This window comes from Lepidochelys kempii, chromosome 1 (genome assembly GCF_965140285.1).
Source record: "Lepidochelys kempii isolate rLepKem1 chromosome 1, rLepKem1.hap1, whole genome shotgun sequence".
In the NCBI taxonomy this organism is placed as follows: Eukaryota; Metazoa; Chordata; order Testudines; family Cheloniidae; genus Lepidochelys; species Lepidochelys kempii.
Window position 1 is genome coordinate 275,733,651 of NC_136380.1, and position 21,589 is coordinate 275,755,239.

At 40.8% G+C, this 21,589-nt stretch overlaps 1 protein-coding gene across 7 annotated transcripts in view; it reads left to right on the forward strand.

The window, feature by feature from the left end:
• The window catches only part of MGAT4C (MGAT4 family member C), a 685,173-nt gene extending 664,362 nt beyond the window's left edge, over window positions 1–20,811 (forward strand). For all 7 annotated transcript variants that reach the window (XM_073331101.1, XM_073331129.1, XM_073331109.1 and 4 more), the window contains 4 exons: window positions 6,984–7,149; window positions 10,541–10,693; window positions 16,151–16,298; window positions 18,249–20,811. In XM_073331101.1, the coding sequence (XP_073187202.1) occupies window positions 10,565–10,693; window positions 16,151–16,298; window positions 18,249–19,405 (1,434 nt within the window). In that variant the 5' untranslated portion in view covers window positions 6,984–7,149; window positions 10,541–10,564 and the 3' untranslated portion in view covers window positions 19,406–20,811. The remainder of the gene's footprint in view (window positions 1–6,983; window positions 7,150–10,540; window positions 10,694–16,150; window positions 16,299–18,248) is intronic.
• Window positions 20,812–21,589: the final 778 nt, after the last annotated feature.

The following is a 21,589-nucleotide window of genomic DNA, read 5'->3' on the forward strand; positions in this document are numbered from 1 at the left end:
GATAAAAGGGAGAGACGTTTGCCATGCTCTCGCTCTCTTTCATCTCCATCTATAGACACCACCACCAAGCGACTGAAATGCTGATCGAAGGCGAGAGCCTGGCTGAAGGGCAACCAGCCCGCCTGGGGTGAGAAGCATCTAAGTTTGTAAGGGCACTGAAAGTGTTAAGATCAGCTTAGAATGTGTTTTGCTTTTATTTCATTTGACCAAATCTGACTTGTTGTGCTTTGACTTATAATCACTTAAAATCTATTTTTTGTAGTTAATAAATGTGTTTGTTTATTCTGCCTGAAACAGTGCGTTTGGTTTGAAGCGTGTCAAAGACTCCCGCTGGGATAACAAGTCTGGTAGATATCCATTTCTTTGTTAAATTGACAAACTCATATAAGCTTGCAGCATCCAGCAGGCACAACTGGACACTACAAGACAGAGGTTCCTACAGTTGTGTCTGGGACCGGAGACATTGGCTAGTGCCATTTGGTTGCACAATCTAAGCAGCAGGTGGCCCAAAGTGCTCACTCATGTAGCTGGGAGCTGCTTACTTGCTAGAGACTGTGTGTGAACAGCCCAGGAGTGGGGGTTCTTACAGCAGAGCAGGGTAAGGCTGGCTCCCAGAGTCAAGGATTTGAGTGACCTAGCAGATCACTGGTCCAGATAACACTAGGGGAATGGCACAGGCTAAATTATTGAAAAACTTCTTAAATTATTATTTCTCTTAAAACAAGAAGCAATTTTTTTCAAAAATCAATAAGAATATCCATCTATAATCTAATGTGCTTCTCAAAGTCGTTATAGTCAACACATGGCATGCTCTCTTTGGGTGTTTCTCTTGGAGAACCATATTCAGTGGTGATATATTACAGGGTACTGTGTTGTACTTTATCTAATTGAAATTGTACACTAGGACTAGCTGAACATTTTCCACATGGGTTTCCAATTAAATATTTTTAAGTAGCTTCCTTCCGTGGAAATGTTTGACTTTTTTGTTAAACTCAAACATATGCAAGTAAAATATTTTGGCCAAAACCTGTAATATTTTTCTTTAGAAATGTTGCTGAAGTGCTTGATGTCCCCAGTCTCCTCTATGGGTTTAGCTCCCCAGTCACTCTGCATTTCCAATGATTCACCACTCCCAGGGACATCCCTCTGCTCTCCTGGAGGGGAGACCCAGGTACATCATGGGAGTTGTAGTCTGACCATAGTTGTAGTCTATAGAGGCAAATGGGAACATGAATGAGGTACCCAAATCCCAGCTTCCATGGGGCAGCAAGGCAGCATTTCCACGCTACAATTTGATGTTTTTTGAATTTCTGCTGAAAAATTGAAATTGTCTGTAGAAGAAAAACAAACAAAACCCATCTTTTTTGACCAGCTCTACATGTCTGCAAAAATAGTTATGATGCTACAGACACACCAGTTTAATTGGCTTGCTTTTTATAAATTGGGTACCATACACATTTTTAGATCCAGGTTTAACAGTGAAAGCATTGCAGAAATGAGATATTACTTTAATGTTAAAACATCTGGAATATTTGCCACATTGTTCTCAATTTCTTTGGCCCTGTCTGACAACTAACAATGCTTTCTGATTAATTTCATGCTAACAGCTGATAATGCAGGAATCAGGTACAGTGTAGAGGCATCATGTGTGCGTACAGCATTACCTGGATGTGGCATTAAACTCACAAAACTCTACTTGTTGAAAAACTAACACCTTGATTTTGGTCTAAAATTCTTTTCACAAAAACAATATTTCCATAAAAAGTGAGTTCATCAGTTTAGGCAGTGTGTAATGGGTTCACAAACTAAGGGATGACATTCTGCCTGGCCCTAATGAGCTGTGCAGTAACAGAGAGGGTATATGGAGAGTTCCCTACTTTGGTTAAGGCCTAGGCAGCACTGCAGCTCTGTGCATCAGATGGACTGCTCCCTCCCTACTCTGATGGTCGGAGGGTGAGGGGAGTCAAACGGGGAAGAGAAGAAGTAGGGTCATGGCACCACTGACCCCCATGCACTGGCCAGAGGTCAGGAATCAGGGCATGTAGCCCAGTTTGTCTCCAGGCAGTCTCACCAGTACAGCTGGCCTGTAGCAGGATGCTGCCCCTGCTTTGAGACCCTCCTGGCCTGCTACTCTGCTTGCTCCAGTTCCTGACCTCTGGCTTGACCCTTCGCTCCAGCTGTGGACTACTGACTCCAGCTCTGAGTCCAGCCCTTGGTTGCTCTGACCACAAGGCTACACTTTCCTTGTCCCAGTAACCTTATGTAACCAGAAGAGTAGGAAATACAGAGGGGGATTATGTTGTTCCCCATAAAGAATGCTTCTTGGGATCCTCTGACATCAGTGTAACTCCTCAGCTTCCCTCCCTCCCCCCCCCCACCCCAGTATGGACTGTGCCTAAAAGTATGGCCATTAAAGATTTTCAGTTTTTAACTATGTAATTCACAGGTGACTGGGAGATTGTTCCCCTTCTTTTGCTCCAGTTAAGGTAAAAGCATGAGAATTCTAAAAGTTTGTTAGGGGAGGAGATCAGGTCCTAGTGACTCTTTTACTACTCAGTCTCTCCTGCTCTCAGTTCAGTCCTATGGATCCATCGTCTGTGCTATCCTCATTCTCTCAACTATTCCTTCAGCTTCTCTTTGGTCGTTGTAAATCATCCTTCCTTCCACCCGCCATTCACCTCAGGGTTCAATTTGCCACCCCCTCCTCTCCTTCCTCTGAACTCATTCCTCCTAGTTCACTCTCTGTTTCCACTATTTTGGTGATGACTCACAAATATCTCTGTCCTTGACCTCTCCTTATCTCCCCAGTCTTGAATCTCTGCCTGCCTGTAAGACCTTGCTCCTGGGAATTCTGTGCCAAAAAGTTTAAAATTCGGTGCCAAAAAATTAAAAAATCATGTGTACAATATTTTAAAATGCTGCAAAATGCTGCAAATTTTGTCAGATAAATGTGGCTCCAGCATGGTAGTGGGAAGCACAGACCACTGACTCCACTGAGGTGGGAGATCACCCTGAATCCCCCACCTCCCCTGGTACAGGGACTCAACAGTGAGGCTGCATCTCACCCTGACACAGTGCAAGGGCTGGGCCTACCCCAGAAACACCCCAGGGCCCTGCCCCTCTGCACTAGGTGCACCAGGTGTGGGTGGGCAGGCTCAGCCCAGCAGGATCCAAGTGTGGGGGGGGATGCAAGTGTGGGGTGAGAGGTTTCTGTGTGAGCCAATCTGGTTGCGGGCAGCTCAGTGGGAGATCTGGATGCACAGGGGCTCATTGGAGGGTTCCGGATGCAGGGGCAGTGGGATTCTGCAGGGGATCCAGGTGAAGGTGGCTGGGGCTCAATGGGGGAGGGTCTAGGTTTGGGGAGATGGGGCTCAGTGGGGAGAGATTGGGGTTTGGGGGGGGTCTGGGTTCTGGGGAAGTGGGGCTTGATGGGGTGGGGGTCCAGATGCAGCTGCTTGGGGATCAGTGGGGTGGGGGTCTGAGTGAGAGGGCTTGGCTGGGGTGGGGGTCCAGATGTAGCAGGGTAGGACTTGTCAGGGTGAGGGTTCAATGGGCCTACTTAACTGGGGAGTCTCAGCTGTGCCAAGGGGATGCTGCATGCCGGGCTCCTGCTTCCCCCTGCAATTCCCCTATCCCATTTTCTTCTGCATTCCCCTCCCCTCATTCTCACTTTCCTTTCCCCCTGCCCTGTTCCACCCCCTTCCTTCCCCACTGCCTCTTCCCCCACTCCCATTTAGCCAGACCCAGCACGGGCACTCACTGTTGCACAGGAAGGCTCTCAGCACACAGAAGGGGAGCACGACTGGCAGTAGGACTCACGAGGAGGTGTTCCGCTGCAGAGTCAATGGAGCCCAGATGCAGCCTCCTGCAGCTGGGCATCTCTGCACTTGCAGAAATGGGTGGGGGGGCAGTGGCACATAACCCCATGTTCCCCCCATGCCTTGCCTTTGTTTGGGGGGGGGGGGGCAGTCCCTCCCAAAAACTGTGCCCATGGTCATTCCCCCACCCCTACACACACACCTTCACTTTGCTTCCCTGCCATTTTCTTCAGGGAAGCACAGGAATTCTGCAGGGTGGGGAGGAGGGTTTCTACGGGCATGCAATCATTCGGAATCCCCCCAGGAGTAAAACCTGATCTACCCTAGAAAATCAGGTTGGCTTCATTATGTTGGTTGGAGTGCGAAGTGATGTAGTTAAAATGACCTAAGTCTTCTAGCTACTGCCTCTCGGGAAGGTGGATTATCTGTGCTGACGGGAACACCCTTCCCATCAGCGTAGGTGGTGTCCACACTGTAACACTACAGCTGCAGTGCTGCAGCTATGCCACTGTAGCCTATCAAGTGTAGACAAGCCCTGAGATGTCTCACCCTGCATGTCTCACCTCACTTTCTTTCCCTTCTTTCTCCCTAATTGATAGCTGAACTGTCCTCCTCATCTCTGAGGCTCACAATCTGTCAAGTTCCTTTGTCATTTACCCGACCATCCAGGCTTTTGCCAAGTCCTGTCAGCTCCTCCTCTATATTATATTTCCAAAACCCATTCCTTCCTCTGTCACAGCTGATAAAACATATCCAGTGGTATTGCTGATTCATTAGGTGGCACTCTGTCCTCCAAGTCAATACATTTTCTCAGTCATTAGTCATCTATTGAATTGATTAATGTAACCTTCTCTGCAGCATCCCTAATTTTTTAATCTCTATTCTGTCTAAAACTCTAGAGTGAAAATAACCCTTTCCCCACTACTTTGTCTCTCCCTCCTTGAATCTCTTCATGGACTTTGTCCTATATGATTCAAGCTCTTCAGCCTCACCTTTGCATATCTATACAGTTCTGCACCTCCTTACACTTCAGCTTGTTTCTTCCTACACTCCCCCTTGAATACTTTACTCTGCCTAGTCTGTTTTTTTTCCCAAGCAGTCATCTCAATATTCAAATCTCTTCTTCAAGCCCACTTATTTTGCCTAGCCTTCCTTCACTACTAACTATGATAAAGTCTTTGCCTGCCCACATGCATCTTTCTTTAATTGTCAGTACAGTGCAGTATCTAGATTGTAAATTCCCTGGACATGAAATTTTTTAAACTACATGTTTTGTACCATGTGCTGCTATAGAAGTAACACCCAGTACAAAGAGGGGATTGCTTAATCACATGTAACCTACCCCTAGTTAGATTTGTTAGTCTCATCTGAACTAAGGCACTCTACCTTCCGTTCCCCAACACCAATTTTACTTCTTGCTGCCAGTGCCAGCAAACCTCATGCGTGTCAGCTTCAAACATTTTACATATATGTACTTCCAAGCTTTCAGTAAGACAGACAGTGAATCTTGTTGGAAGTCTATCTAAACCCCATGGAATAGTCTATACATTACAATTTTCCAGTTCACTGCCAACCATATCTGCAAATATATACAATTACATTGGTGTTCTTATTTTTTGTCTTGTATGGAAAAACCATGACACATGCTAACACAAGTGTTGCAGACCCTCATGTAGAATTTAATATTAACCATGTAAAAAAATCATTTACATTTTGGCTAGATTTTTCTTTCTGGAATCTTTTGTTCTGTGTGGATCACATACTTCATAAAGAGACTTGAACACAGCCTTTGGGGCTTCAAGTGTAGCCTTCCAAAAAGAAAAGCAGAAAAACAAATTGGACAAGCATTAAGAAATGCAAGCACAGCAACTCAGCTACACAATGGCAGAACAGTACATCAGAAGGCTGATGTGTAGGGATTCTGCTTCAGAGAGCCTTAGTCAAATGAGGGATTGTAATAAAGTTCACCAGGGGTTTGAAAATCCAACCATGCGTATTTGTGTGTGTTCTCTGGGTTTTGCAGATATTGTAAATGTGGCAATGGGTAGGTTGTATTGTACTTCCAAAAACAGGAACTTTGTAGTGACAGGCAAAGCTGTATGGCTGATTTGGAAATGTTATTACTATACATTAATAATTCAGTTGTCATTTCTGACAGTCATCAGTTCCTCTGCAAATAAGCAACTTTTCTTGAGTTTTTGAGATGTAGCACTCAAATACATAAGAAGTGGAACACAGGTACCAAAACACACATCCCTGCTACATCATTGTACTTACCATCTGTCGATAGCTTGTTTGCTGTATTGATTAGCTGAGGCTAGATCATAGCTGGCTGTAATGTGGCCACACAGAGGGATGACGGGGGTTGAGATTAGGCCTTAGAAATCATGGAGCACAAGTTGCTGAGAGGTGTCCAAAAAGGTCTGAGATTTTCATTGATTTCATTGGGAGTAGGATTTGACTCATAAAGAAGAGACTCTTTTTAAAAGATGGTGGTTTTTTTTAAATCATGTAATACTTAAATTTGTGCTTCGCTGTATTGATTGTGTAAGAGAAAGTGAAGAATTGGAATGTGAAAATCAATCTTGACCTCGGTATTATTGCACAATTTCCCAGAGTTACAGATCCAATAAAGAGCAGTTTTTCATCATTGTAACTTCATGAGATTGTGTATCTCAAAACAGCTGAAAAGAGAATGAACTAAGATTGTCAAAAGACACCTGTTCATGATGCCTAAACTTTGACAAATCAAGAAGAAATTCAGATGTAAACTTTAGCAGGGATATGGGGACTAGAGAAAAAGAATCAGGCAAGCACAAGTCATCTTTAGAATAGAAAAGAAAATTAAAAGTCACAAATGCATTTATTAATGAACATGAAATCCTTCAGGATTGATTTCAAAAGCAGTTGCATTTATATAGCTTAGATGTCTATCTAATTACATATGAAAAGGGGAGAAGTAAACACATAGGTACTAAAAAATACACATACAAACTAGTGGTTGTGGCATTGGATGCTGAGTTCAGGCCCTCTTAAAAATCAGGGCTTCAGCCTTTTTTGGCTTTAGTAATGGTGACTATTTATTATGTTTAAATATCTTAAAGCCTGTTGTCATGTTACTATGGAAAGAGCCAAAGCTGTTTTTGTTTTGTTTTGTTTTTTCAGAAGAGGCTGACTGAATTCACATACGCCGGGAACAAATACTAAGTTTTCTTCTGACAAATGTCACTTCCACCGTGTTCAGCTATACAGTGTTAGAAGCTGGAAATTGAACTGTAACAAAAAAACAGTTCTGGGAAAATGCAGGGAATGTTTCCTAAAAGCATATACTGTAAGTATGCTAAACAAAGCAATACATTAATAATAAACTGATTGGGAGAAATACAGATAACGAAGCATGTTGATCTGACAGCAAATGTGTGTGCATCCTGCCATCTAGTGTTTGTAAGAGCAAGTGTCAGCACATTGTCTGGAGAACATATTGTATATGATAAATTTGTTAAGTCATAACTGTGGCATCCTTCTCTTCAGTCTGTTTAATTGGTATGAATCTATAACTGGCTCTTATGTACAAACAAAATCCTTGAAAATGTACTTTGTTGTATCCTTCAAATTACTGTGAACACTATTTGCCAATGAACCGTTATGTTCATTGTTATAATGATTTCCATATTAAATGTGCCCAGTAAAAATATGGAGGTTTTCTTCTAAAAGCCTGTCCTGCAAATTGAGCCTGTGCTCTGACACAAGCTGCATGCTTTTCATCTTACACATCATCACCACTAATAAAATTTCTGTAGTCCTTCACTTATACTTCTGCAACCCCATTGTCTGCAATTTATGATAGTCCAATGATACAAATAATCGACTGATGACTGCCTGGAAATAATTATGTCCATGATGCACAATATGGATCAGAATCTGCAGCTCATAGCAGTGTTGGCTGCGCAGGACTATGTGAAGTAAAGCAGGAAATGTTTAGTGCTGTACCTCAGGTCAGCAAATACGACTCTGAGCGCACACACAGAGTAACCTAGTGAGTAAGAAGGTGCCATTGGTACAATAATTTTTCAGAGGCAAACTTCACTTTAATGCTTGAAGGTGCATTGCCCCATCTAAAATTTTGACCCCAGAGTTGCTGATATCTCTAACATCCATGTGTTCAAACATACTTGAACTTTTGAGAATCAGGCTAGCCCTTGCCAGATTCTGAACAGAGACTGTGTTTAAATCTATTCATATGTGAATTTGTGAATTTCTCATTCCCATCCCACCCTTTAAAAACAATAATTTTGAGGAAAGGGACAATGTATCCCCTTCAATATCTATAAGTGATGTCTACTTTAAAAAAGTCCTTTTGAATATTATTATGACATTACCTACTATTAGTAAAAAGGGCAAAATTTTGGTGGAGCTACTGTCACTTCCCTCCAAATTGCTAAGGGATCCTCATATAACAATTTGAGGGAACCCACAGACCATGTCACTGTACACATTCTAGTTGCCAATTGTAAGCAGGGCAATAAAATCATTTAATCAACAATGTATCACTTCATATTCAGGTAGGATTTTCTTACCTCCTGTACTCAGTCTACTGATGTAGCATTTCTTAAAAAAGAAAAAAGCAGAAACAAAAACCCACTTTCTTTACTGCTTCATCACTTTGCACCAGGTTCCTAGGACTATCCCCAACCCCTCTTGAATTCTCTAACCCACGTACTGCGCAAAAATTTTTTGATATATTTTCAGACCTGGGTCAGCGGCATGAGAATTATTACTTTTGTGACTCATTTCTTTGTAATTTCATATGTAATGAAAGTAAGCAAGCTATCCAGGCATGGAAATGAAACTATGTATGATACAGATAGATATATTTCTCAGCATGTGGTAGGATATTAACATGCAATGAACTATAAAGATGGAATTGCAATGTCATTTTCTTACCTAAATTTCAAGTTTAAAAAAAATACTTTGTGCATTTTTTTCATCTTCAAAATATTGGCCTGCTCCAAAACAAACAAACAAGCCTGCAAAATACTATCAGCTGTTAATACAAAATGAATAATTAAAGGCATAGGAAAGCCAGGTTAGAATGCAACATTTTCCTGCTAGAGGGAAAAATAAGCTATACTCCATGATCTCTACCAAAGACTCATCTACTAGTCCATTTGTTTTCCAGCATATTTCACTGGAAAACAAATTACTGGTATTACAAACATTGCCCTTTTTGTGTTACTTTCTGGGGACAAAATTTGGTAGAGTCCTGGTACTTGTTTTCATAAATAATTAGGATGGGAGAAAACAATGTGATGCTCTAAATATAGTCTCATTGGGCCATTTGAGCAGCTCAAGATCACCAAGTTATAGAAACAGCCTAGATGTTCTCTCTGTTCCTCCATCATATCCCCTATACCCGGAATGGTGGTGGTGTAATTCTCCCATAGCTGGTTAACCTGGTTTCCTAGATACTTTGGATTTGAGTAGTGGATGTGTCTCATTCATTGAATATTGACATTCACTCATTTTTATTTCCTTATTTATCTTATCGTGTTGTTCTTATTCTTATAAGAGTTTAAAAAGTCTGTCGTACACACATAACTTCCTTATTCCAAAGCTCATCTTTTTGTCGATATGGGCTAATGTTGATGGTGAACTGTTTGCTATTATTAATACCTTGTGTGTATGTCTCACGTTATTTAGGATCTAGTGGAGTCATTCTTCAAAATGTTTGATATGTTTAAACAGTTTAGCAGAGAAAATATGGATTGTAATTTTCATTTCCAGGGTTTTTTTTATGTTATTCATCCTGAAAGTTCTCAAAATGAATGTGCAAAATCTTTGACAAATTTCCACACATGCTTAGATCTATTTTCTATCAGCTTGGATATCTATTGGCATGTCAATATTTATTTTTGTATGTGCAATTTAACAACGCATAGACCATTTTTTGCCTCAATTTAAGAAAACACAGCCCCATACAGTACGTTCATATATAGTAGGGGTGGCCAACCTTTGGATCCGGAGTCACATGTGGCTCTTCAGAAGTTAATATGTGGATTGTTGTATAGGCACCAACTCTGGGGCTGGAGCTACAGACGCAAACTTTCCAGTATGCCGGGGGGTGCTCACTGCTCAACCCCCTGCTCTGCCCCCTCTCCACCCTTTCCTGCCCCCTTCCCTGAGCCTGCCGTGCCTTTGCTCCTCCCCCCAGCAAGAGCCTCCTGCATGCCATGAAACAGCTAATCGGGAGGTGCGGGGGGTGAGAGGAGGAGGTGCTGATCAGCGGGGTTTCCAGTGGGTGGGAAACGGGCGGGGGGAGCTGATGTGGGGCTGCTGACATATTACTGTGGCTCTTTGGCAATGTACATTGGTAAATTCTGGCTCCTTCTCAGGCTCAAGTTGGCCACCCCGATATATAAGCTCAGTGAGTGAAACTTGGTTGAATAATTAACAAAATGTAATGGACAGTATCTTAAAGAGAAATGGTCTTTCTGATTTAAACTAGACATGGATATGAGCCACAAACATGGAATCTGGTTTCAGGTTCAGAATCCCTGAAAATGTGGGACTGTTTGAATTAGGGGTTTTTTTTTTAGTTCATGGCCATCTCTAATTCAAACACATGAAGTAATGCACATGCTAATGGCTGTGATTTGGTCTCTAAGTGGTTGTGTTCTATACGTATTCAAAGAATTTAGTAATGTTGTATTTTTCTCTCCTAGGAGACCCTGTATGTTTTTCTTCACATGAAGCTCACTTTGAAATATTTGGATAAAATGAGATGCTTACGGAAACGATCAGCAGTATCATTCTTAGGAGTCCTTGTCATTTGCCTGCTCTTCATGAACTTGTACATTGAAGATGGTTATGTCTTGGTAAGTTTCTTAGGTGGAAGAAATGGGGTCATGGAACAAGCACAGAGTACAAGGTACCACAAGTACTCAGCCAAATTAGAAAATGGCTGGAAGTCAAAATGACAGTTGCAACTCTCCTGGTTTAGTGGGCTGTTCATGAGTCTCCTCAAAATGACTCATATTACATATATATATATATATATATATATATATATATATATATATATATATATATATATATATATATATATATATATATATATATATATATATATATATGAGAGGGTGCCATTAAAATCTTGATGTTTTCTTCTTATAGAAGTAACATATATCACAGTATTTCCCACTGTCCGTGTAAGAAGCACTGCAGACATGACAAGTAAGGTATCTAGCACAGTGTGGAGCCATACCTCTTGAATGTTCTCCATTTTAGTCACAAAATTATCTCCATTCTGCACACATTTGGATTTCCCTCATTTTAATTCTTGAAAATTATTTACGTCTGAGGTAATCGTGTGAACTAAAAGACCCAGGTTCAGTCCCTGTTGATAATGACCCACCCAGGGGCGTGGCATTACACATACAACTAATGCGACAGAAGACTCAATTACACAACAGGAATTAATCCCACATCATTTTCATTTTCTTGCATGAATATTTGTTTTTCAGTGTCTCATTTTGAGTCTCTGTCGTGCCATGTGTCCCAAATTTGGGCCTTTGGCAGGTGGAAAGGTATTGATGGGAACCTCAAAGTTTTCATGGTACCTGTTGTAAACTTATGATTTAAAGGTAGGATTTCCTAAAGCACCTGAATCAGTAGCTTCAATCACTAAACTAGTGATAATGTGATGTAACTCTACAGTTTGCGCTGGACATATGCCACAATTTAAGGTCAAATGACTTCTGAGATACTAATGGTAGTATGGACATTGAGAGTTGGACAACATCTGAAAGGAGACAACTGTTTAAGGCCTAGCTCTTGCAGTCACATGAGTAAAGATAAGCATGAAACAACATGATCTGTGGAACAGGGTATTGGATTTGGAGTCAGAAGACCTGGTTTCTCTTACTAGGTCTGCCACTGACCTGCTTGAACAAATCACAAGTCACTTTACTCCTCCGTACCTCTGTTTCCACTCCCATTCTTTGTCTTGTATATTAAGAACATACATTAGTGGGGGAGGGGGGTACATTTTTGTCTGTTACTATGAAACTAGCACAATGGAGTCCCACTCAGCCTGTAGTCAGTACTGTAATACAAGTAAGTTATAATAAATATATAAGGATTTTCAATATCAGGGCCAAAGACATTAATAGGCAATGTTCAATAATATCAAACTTATGCTAAATTGAAATTGTGATTTTAAAAAAGTGATATTACTATATTATCACTGCTAGCCAATTCATTTTCAAGTAATCCAAAAGAGAATCCCTGTTTTTTGGTATGCCACTCCACTTTTTGATATATTGCTTCCCCTAGTGACATTGTTTGCATTGAGATTTTGTACAGTATCTTATTTATTCATTGTCTCTTAGTTGTGGTAATATTTGACCTGGCTCATGCCATATTTTCTCCCCGTGTCACCCACCCTGATGCTTCTCTTGCTTCTGCTAATTGCTTCAAATTCCCCCCAGATGCTTCTGAAAGTGCATCTTTTTGGTTCGTTTTTTAAATCCTTTTCTGTCCTGTTTGCCGACTCCAGCAATGTCTTATTCTTAATTTTTTTTTTACATTCACTTCCTTTTATTATTTTTCTCATCACAAATCTGACATGTTTGAGCTCATGTAGCTCCCAGCCAAGTCTTTTACTTTCTCCTGACAGTTTTCCCAGATTTCCTGATACCTTTATGGTCCATCAACCATTTTTCAAATGTGTTAGGCTGTTGGCTTTTTTATGTTATTTATTTTATTTTATTTTATTTTCTACATCCCTGACCACATTTGACAGCTCCCCTGGTCCATCTCATGTTTTCTTTGCTAAAGGAGTAGATCAGCAGTTTAAATGTGGGAGTTTAGAAATAATATGCCAAATAGTTCCCTTGCAGGAAAAAAACACATGTAGGGAACCGGGAACTCTCTGCAAGGCTCTCCCTGACTCCCTATATGTGTGGAGTAGCACTGCCTGAGGCTCTCCTGCTAGTCACTGCCTCTGGAAAGTGCCCTTAAGTTAGCTGATGAGGGAATGATGCCCATCCCCAGTCCTTCCCCAGCTACCTTTCTCAGATACCCAGCCCAATGGAGAACAAGGCTATGAGTCCCCCTCCCCCATATTGAGTGTGAAATTCTTTGCATTTTTCATTAACATGGACTGTGAAAGTGTGGCTGGCCCCTTTAAGTGAAGCAGGTCCCGCTCCCCTATGCCAGAACAGTTGCTCCCAATGGGTATGTCTACATTGCAATTAAACACCCAGGCCTGGCCTGTGCCATTGGACTCGGGCTCACATGGCTCATGCTGCGGGGCTGTAAATTCGCAGTGTAGATGCTCAGGAGATCCACAAGGGGCAAGGACCCCAGAACTGGGGCTCCAGCCTGAGCCTGAACATCTACACTGCAGTTTTAGAGTTCTACAGCCTGAGGCCAGTCATCTGGGTCAGCCAGGGGTGTTTAATTGCAAAGAAGACAGAGAGAATTTGGCTAATTGAGAGGGCAAGGCACCACCTGGGGCTATGTAGTGCTAGATTGTCAGTAAGGAAGGGGGAACAGGAGCAGTAGGGAGACCCCTTTGGGAGCCAGTGGGAACCTGCTGGGGAGAAAACCTGGGGGGTACTCAGCTAAAAAAGCAAGGAAGGACTTTTTTAGTCCTTGCAAGAAGGACTGAAACAGGCAAGGGGGGAAATGACCTTGGATCTGTAGCCTAGGGTGAGCTGAAGAGCTGTGCCTGTTTTTGTGTTTGGAAAACAAAACCATGCCTGGGAAGAGAGGCTTGGAGTGGCAGTGAGTCTTTGTGGGCTGGAGACAAGCCAGCACCTTACAGAGACCATTTCCCTTCTCCCTCCGCCCCCCAAAAGTGAAAAATGTTGATTTTGGGGGCTTTCAAATTTCATTCAGAGTCTCTCGCATGTCTCCAGTAGAATCCACTCACTATTGCTGCGTAAAAGTGTTGACTTTCTTGTGGGTATTGAAGTGGGAACAGAAATCTCCATTTCAAGGCATGAGCCCACTGGGGGATAGTGCAGCAAAGACAACTTTGCTTAAGCAGCCTTAGTGATACAACTACAGTTCATGTACGTGATGTGCAGCATTGACACACATTGGCAGGGCAATGTGGGAATGCTGAAATTGCAGCTGTGTGTGCTGATCCTGATCAATGGATCCAGAAACTTTCATGTTTCAGAGGAACAGCCGTGTTAGTCTGTATTCGCAAAAAGAAAAGGAGTACTTGTGGCACCTTAGAGACTAACCAATTTATTTGAGCATGAGCTTTCGTGAGCTACAGCTCACTTCATCAGATGTTTACCGTGGAAACTGCAGCAGACTTTATATACACACAGAAATCATGAAACAATACCTCCTCCCACCCCACTGAGCAGGACAGTGGGGTGGGAGGAGGTATTGTTTCATGATTTCTGTGTGTATATAAAGTCTGCTGCAGTTTCCACGGTAAACATCTGATGAAGTGAGCTGTAGCTCACGAAAGCTCATGCTCAAATAAATTGGTTAGTCTCTAAGGTGCCACAAGTACTCCTTTTCTTTTTGAGAAACTTTCATGAACACTAAATTCACTTAAACTCGGAATGTGCCTGGTTCAATGCTGACCTTAAGCATATATTGTAGGTTGTAAGTGATAGGGAGAAGGGACCGTGTCTTTTTATTTTTATTGTAAATATAAGTACCCTTTGGGGGCATTGTAAAAGTAATAACAATATTACATATGGGGATCCTCTGAAGAGCAAAGTGTCTCTTGAGAGCCAATTAACTCCTTCAGCTCCCAGGAAAATTAAGGGAATCTCACAAAGTCGGGCAAATGTAGTACAAAGTGTATATATTACTGACTGACTGCTTCTTCCCCCTGCACTTACTTCCCTCTCTGGGTGCACACTGTTTTCCTGATTAATGCCTGAAAACTAGGATCACCACAGAAAAATCAGGAGACAGAGTAACCAGCAGGCCTAGTGGATCAGCTGTATGAACATCTGTTTGGTAACCCCGTGGGGTCAGGGCATGGACTCTAGCTAGTCCATTGAGCTACATTCTAATCTGGAAAGTGATACACATAAAGCTTTGTTTCATAACTTATCAGTAAATGCAAGGTAGCCTAGCAGCACTAGAAAGAAATTACCCAGGGAGATCTTGCAGAACGAGAGAGCATAACAGTTCAGGTAGCTGCGTCTGGATGTTAGCCAAGAGAACCTGACTCAACTCATAAATGGATTATTTATTTCTTCAATAAAAGAAAAATAGTGAACTTAATGTGAACATAAGATAGGTTTCTGTATGTGAGATAGATTTCTTACATCCCTGATTGTGAACCTGAATAACATTGAAATAAATGTTGTTTATTTTTTTCTCCTTTCTGCTCTTGTTAGCAATATTGTTTATTGCATAGTGCTCTCTTTTAATCAAAGCTCAAGTCACTTGTCTTGCATTAATGTATTGTAGCACACATGTGAAACTGCCATATAATTTTCTTACTCTTCTCAGGGGCAACATCACCCAATGTGAACTACAAAAGCATTCCTAACTCTAACCTCAACTCCATGGCACCACAGCTCCAATGGAAAATTTTCTTCTTTGCTTAAGCATTAAGAGACAGATGGTGTGGGTGGGGCACTGTGTATGCCATAGTGGTATGGAGACCCTCAACTCAAAGAGAAAGGGGAGAGATGGGAAAGAGGCAGGGCCATAACCCTATCCTTTCTCTGCACCAGTCTACTTTGGTGGCAGGGCATGCAGTGGGTGCAGGCACCAACATCCTTTAGCATAGTACAGTCTATGCACTTCCCCTGCGCATCAAGGATCTAGGGAAGGAATGGTCCGTTCTCAGGGAAGGGCCAGAGTGGTACAGTCTTGCCTTAGGTCTCAGAATATTATTTCATGTTTCACCTGCAACAGTTTCTAATATGACAAAAAATAAAAGTTAAACACTTCCCCACTATACCGTCAAGGGGGATTATGTCCTACCTTGAATATAGCAGCACTTTTCTGGCAATACTGTAATGCTCTCAATTCTTTTAGAGAACTAGATCTTCAGTGTTTCTATGCCAAAGGGCTTTTTCCTCTTTCCCAATTACTCTTAATCTGAAACTATATGGTAGATTTCTTGTAATCAAAAATATATAATATTCAGATAACGGATTTTTAAAATGAGGTGAGATTTAAATGTTTTCTAGAAAACTAACTTTGAAAAAGTTAGTTCTTTGAAATTTGTCTGTCCCCCTTGTCTGTTTGGCCAGCATTCACAAATATATTTCTCTCTGTATTTCCCCTCCCATGTGCTCTCTCTCTCTCTCTCATTCTGTCTCTTTTCATCTTACTAGGAAGGGGACAAGCAATTAATCAGAGAAACAGCCACACACCAGCTTAATTCAGAGCGCTATGTTCACACTTTTAAAGACTTGTCAAATTTCTCAGGATCTATAAATGTTTCCTATCGCTATCTAGCTGGCACACCTTTGCCAAGGAAAAGTAAGTAACCAGAATCTGACTTTCATTAAATGAAGTAAGATGTTACCTCAGATGTTTTTTACAGAAATTAATTATTTCATTTTAGAATTGTGTGAAAACTCTTTCACCTACAGTGAAATTCACAATGCTGCCTGTTCCATAGATCTCCCATGGTACTTCTGCACAGGGATGATATAAGGGAACAATGCAGGTGCACTTCTGGATCTCCATGGACTGAGATGGGTTGAACCACTGAATCCTCACTTATGTGGATCCTATAGCTGGGAACACCCATATATAGGGCATGAAGGTCATTCCATAAGCTGGGACCATAGAGGGACTGAGCCACAGCACTATAGCCTGCAATGAGGGGATTTTCCCACACTCAGATTTTCCCACACTCAGGCCCCAGGTAGGACAGTTCCAAATTGTCTGGTTATTCTGACTTTATGCAGTTGGTTCAATAAAAGATATTGCCTCACCCACCTCATCTCTCTAATATTCTGACTTTAGGCAGGAGTCAAGACTTTCACCTTCACACAGAAACATGCCAATATTTGGCTTTGGACAGGTCACCTCGGAGCACCAAATCAATCATTTCACACACACAACCAAAGAAAATGAGGGTCAGAATGGAGAAGTCCAAGCATACATCCAATGCATAAGATCAAGCACCGAGAGGAAAATAAGACATCTGTGAGTTGTTGGTCTTCCTAGGACAGGGTTACAATGTAAATGTTAGTTGAAATAAGGTTTGAGATGTTTGGGGTTGTGTAGGCCGTGCTGAGGACTGATGGCGTTTGTACTATACCGCACTACAACTCCATTTTGAGTGGACAGTTTAGAGGAAGGCCACAGGACACCTCATTGGAACATGATCTGCAAAATTTTACAAATCAAAATATTTATGTAGAGTTTTGGTCAGCGCCAATGGAAATGAAGCATACTAGTTTTAACATGAATCTATTTGTACAGAAAATAGGGGGATGAACTGATTTTCTTAAAAGTGTAGTTGCTCACAATTCCAACAGAGATTGCATTTCATCCAAACAGCTAGATTCTAATAATAGATTTGGAGTGCATGTTAACAAATATCTGAAAGAACTCAGCTAATGCTGTAGGCACCTATGCAAGAAAAGCTATTTCCAAATACCACAGGCGGCAATTCATGCCACATACCTGAGATTCAAATCATACCCAAAAGGTTTTAAATGCACTAAAAACGACTTATAGAAATACAAATATTCAGTAGTCAACTGTATTGTACTTTTAAGTGAAATCTGATTTACTTGTCTCAAATTCAATCTATTACTTGTCTCAAATTCAATCTTCAGTCTATTTCTAACTGAAAAAATAAAGGACATTTGTGATAGGAATTCTAACAAGGAAAAATGAGAGTATTGGAAAATATTTAAAAACTGAAAATGCTAGAAGAAATCATCCATGAAAAGCTTAGAAATCCTCAAAACTATGTATAAATGTAATTAAGCTTGTTACAGTACCATAAAATGGTAAAAGCAAGGCAATTATTCTTTAACTCTTACTTTTGTGCTATTTTTTCATAATGGCTTGACTTAAGAACAATTTGTGAGCCGTAACTTTTCAATTCCGTTTCTTTATAGCTTTAATATTGTCTATATGTATTTCTTTTTTTCTAATAGGCACATATGCACACATCGCTTTGGCTTTAGTCCATTTCACAACACTTCTTGCAGTTAGGAAACTAATGCTTAATTCGATAGTCTCCATATGTCAAATTGCTTACAATACAATTCTTCTTTCATTGAAAAGCATAGAACAGTCTTTGTGGCGTACAGCTTAATACGTTTACATATCAAACATCCCAGACTTCATCATTCAGAAGGTTTATTTAATACACTACAGGCCTGGAGGTTAGCTTTGTTGCTATATGATTTTCAAAGTCTGATTCATGTTCAGTTAATCTTTCTGTCTGAATTTTCTTCTGCACAGAGTATCTTACTATTGGACTATCCTCAGTCAAACGGAAAAAGGGGAATTATTTGCTTGAGACGATCAAGTCCATATTTGAGCAGTCAAGTTATGAGGAACTGAAAGAAATTACAGTGGTGGTTCACCTAGCAGATTTTGACTCATCCTGGTGTGAAGGGATGGTCCAGGATATTTCACAGAAATTTGCTCATCACATCATTGCTGGCAGGTTAATGGTTATCCATGCCCCTGAGGAGTACTATCCAGTACTGGATGGCCTTAAGAGAAATTACAATGACCCAGAAGACCGTGTGAAGTTCCGATCCAAACAAAATGTAGATTATGCTTTCCTGCTTAACTTTTGTGCTAATCTTTCTGAGTATTATGTCATGCTAGAAGATGATGTTCGATGCTCTAAAAACTTCTTAACTGCTGTTAAGAAAGTAATTACCTCGCGAGAAGGTTCCTATTGGGTGACTCTGGAGTTTTCCAAACTGGGCTATATTGGAAAGCTATACCACTCCCATGACCTCCCACGCCTGGCTCATTTTTTGCTGATGTTTTACCAGGAAATGCCTTGTGATTGGCTGCTAATCCATTTCCGTGGATTGTTAGCTCAAAAGGACGTCATCCGCTTTAAGCCATCTCTGTTCCAGCACATGGGATATTATTCATCCTACAAAGGAGCTGAGAACAAGCTAAAGGATGACGACTTTGAAGAGGATTCATTTGACATCCCTGACAACCCACCCGCAAATCTTCACACCAACATAAATGTATTTGAAAACTACGAGGCAAGCAAGGCTTACAGCAGCATTGATGAGTACTTCTGGGGGAAAGCTCCTTCTACTGGAGATCTCTATGTGATTGTATTTGAAAAGCCTATTAAACTCAATAAAATTAAAGTTATCACTGGAACAGAAGACCGTCAAAATGACATCTTGCATCACGGAGCCCTGGAAGTTGGGGAAAAGATTGTAGGGAGCAAAAAAGGGAGGCAATGCACTACTTACTTGAGACTAGGGGAGTTCAAAAATGGAAATTTTGAAATGACAGATGTGGAACACAAAGTTCTGTTTGATATTAACTGCATGAGAATACTTGTTACCAAAAGTCAAAAGGAATGGCTGATCATTAGGAGCATTAGCATTTGGACTTCTCAGCCACCAAATCAATAAGGCAAAATTACTGAAGCTGGTCCTCCTTCTTTCGTGGTGGAGTGAATGCCATCGATTGGGTCCCAACTGGTGTCATTCCCCAAGGAGACTGACTTACTTCCTATTATTTACTACTGACACTGGAAATCTGGGGAAGTCATAAAACAAGCAAAAGCAATTTATTTTGTACTAGTCCGCCAGGCAATATACAAACACTAGTCTGTTGGAATGTTTGAATTTTATAGGAAATGTAAACATGTTCTCATCCATCACTTAAGATTCAGAAACCTTTCTCTTTTATTTTAATTTCTCCTTTGGGAAGAACTGCTGTACTAAAAACAAAGCCAATGTTTTTCCATTATTCAGAAGTTTTGTAGGTTTTGTCCAGTATGTTGTCAGATGAAATTTGACTCCATCATATCCACATATAAATTAATAATCAGATGGTAGTACGTTTGTACAATAGTTGGTGGTGTTTTTGTTTGAAAGACAGTTGTGAAAATGAAAGTCTGTTAATGGAGCTTGCAATTTTATTTGAGCACTGTAAGAAAACAGTATGGTTAAACATTGTGATTAATTTTAAATGAAAATACATGTACAGTTATAAATCTGATATGACAATAATGTAAAAAATATTTAATTGCATCATCTATCCTGTCTCAACAAATATGCTTTGTCCTTCTTCCAGGGTCCTGTCATTGAAATGGTTCACCAGTTGTATTTTATGTCACTTAGGGCCCAACCCTGCAATCCTTATTCAAGCAGTCACACAGTCAATGGGAGTTTTGTTTGAATAAGGACTGCAGGATCAGCCCCTGAGCTTTAAGGACAAAATTATCCTTTCAGATTTGCTTGAAAGTAGTTTTCATCTTTAATATTATGCTCTTCCAGCACATTCAGAGCTCCCAGTGATGTCAGTTGGAGAACTGCACAAAGCTGAGCACTACCGTATGGTCTGAGAGAAGAGTTTTGTACTCAATGTTTAGATCAGTGGTGGACAACCTGCAGCCCATCAGGGTAATCTGATTGTCAGCCATGAGACATTTTGCTGACATTGAACATCCTCTGGCATGGCTCTCCGCAAGTCCCAGTGGCCACAGTTCACCATTCCTGGCCAATGGGAGCTGTGGGAAGCAATCAGATTACCCTAATGGGCCACATGTGACCCGCAGGCCGCAGGTTGCCCACCACTGGTTTAGACATCCATCTCCCATCCGATGCAGATGAAAGATCTATAAGGTTCAACAGTAGAGGCTGAAGGTGATCACTGATCTTCCCTGGTTGATGTCTCTGCAATAGTGCTGTGTGAAACATTTCCCACCTTTTGCAAAAACAAGAATACTGGTTTTGCTGGATGTTTAAGAAGTAAATACTTTGCCAAGTTAGTTTTGAATTTTTTTCAGATTTTTCAATTGTGAATAAATTGTCTTAGGAGCCGTCTTTCCCCAGATGATGTTTTGGTCTATATACTTATATACTATCTGGACCTGTTCCTTTGAGGTGCTGAGCACTTACTGACAGGGGCTGATTGTCCTCCATTCCTATTGATTTCAGTGGGAGTTGTGAGCTTTAATACTCCACAGAATCAGACCCCCATATGTATACAATACATATTATATATAAACACATCTGGATTACCAAAATATATAGGAGATCTTATTATTCTTTAAGGCATTCCAAAAACTTTCTTTAATGATACTGGGAACTATACAAGTATATCAATAGCAGCACAGATGAACACTATATTACTAGTCTCATGAATATTGTGGTAATCATCAAATTGCATGTCCTGGTTTCAGCTGAATCTAGGAGGTAAGGATTAAATTGCAAGAATGCCTGTACTGACCAAAAACTCCAAGTCGAAGTGAACTAAATATTGTACTCTGCATACTAGCAAGCCTGACGTGGTTATTTCATAAGGGCAGATTATTCACAGGTCTACAAGAAGCAGCAATCTAATTGCTTTTCCTGATTCATAAATCCTACTAAATTCAGATGCAGGTTTGGCAAATCCCTACTTACAGCAGCAATGTACTTTAAAATAGATGGTCTAGTAAATACCTTTACAAAGTACACAAAAGTGTCCCCTTCCCAAAGAGAAGAGTCTTTGTTTCTCTTGTTTCTTAATACTTACCCAGAACTCTAATCTCTGTGAAAACAGGATATTTTAAATACAGTTTGGCAGTTCAACTTTAGACCCCACTG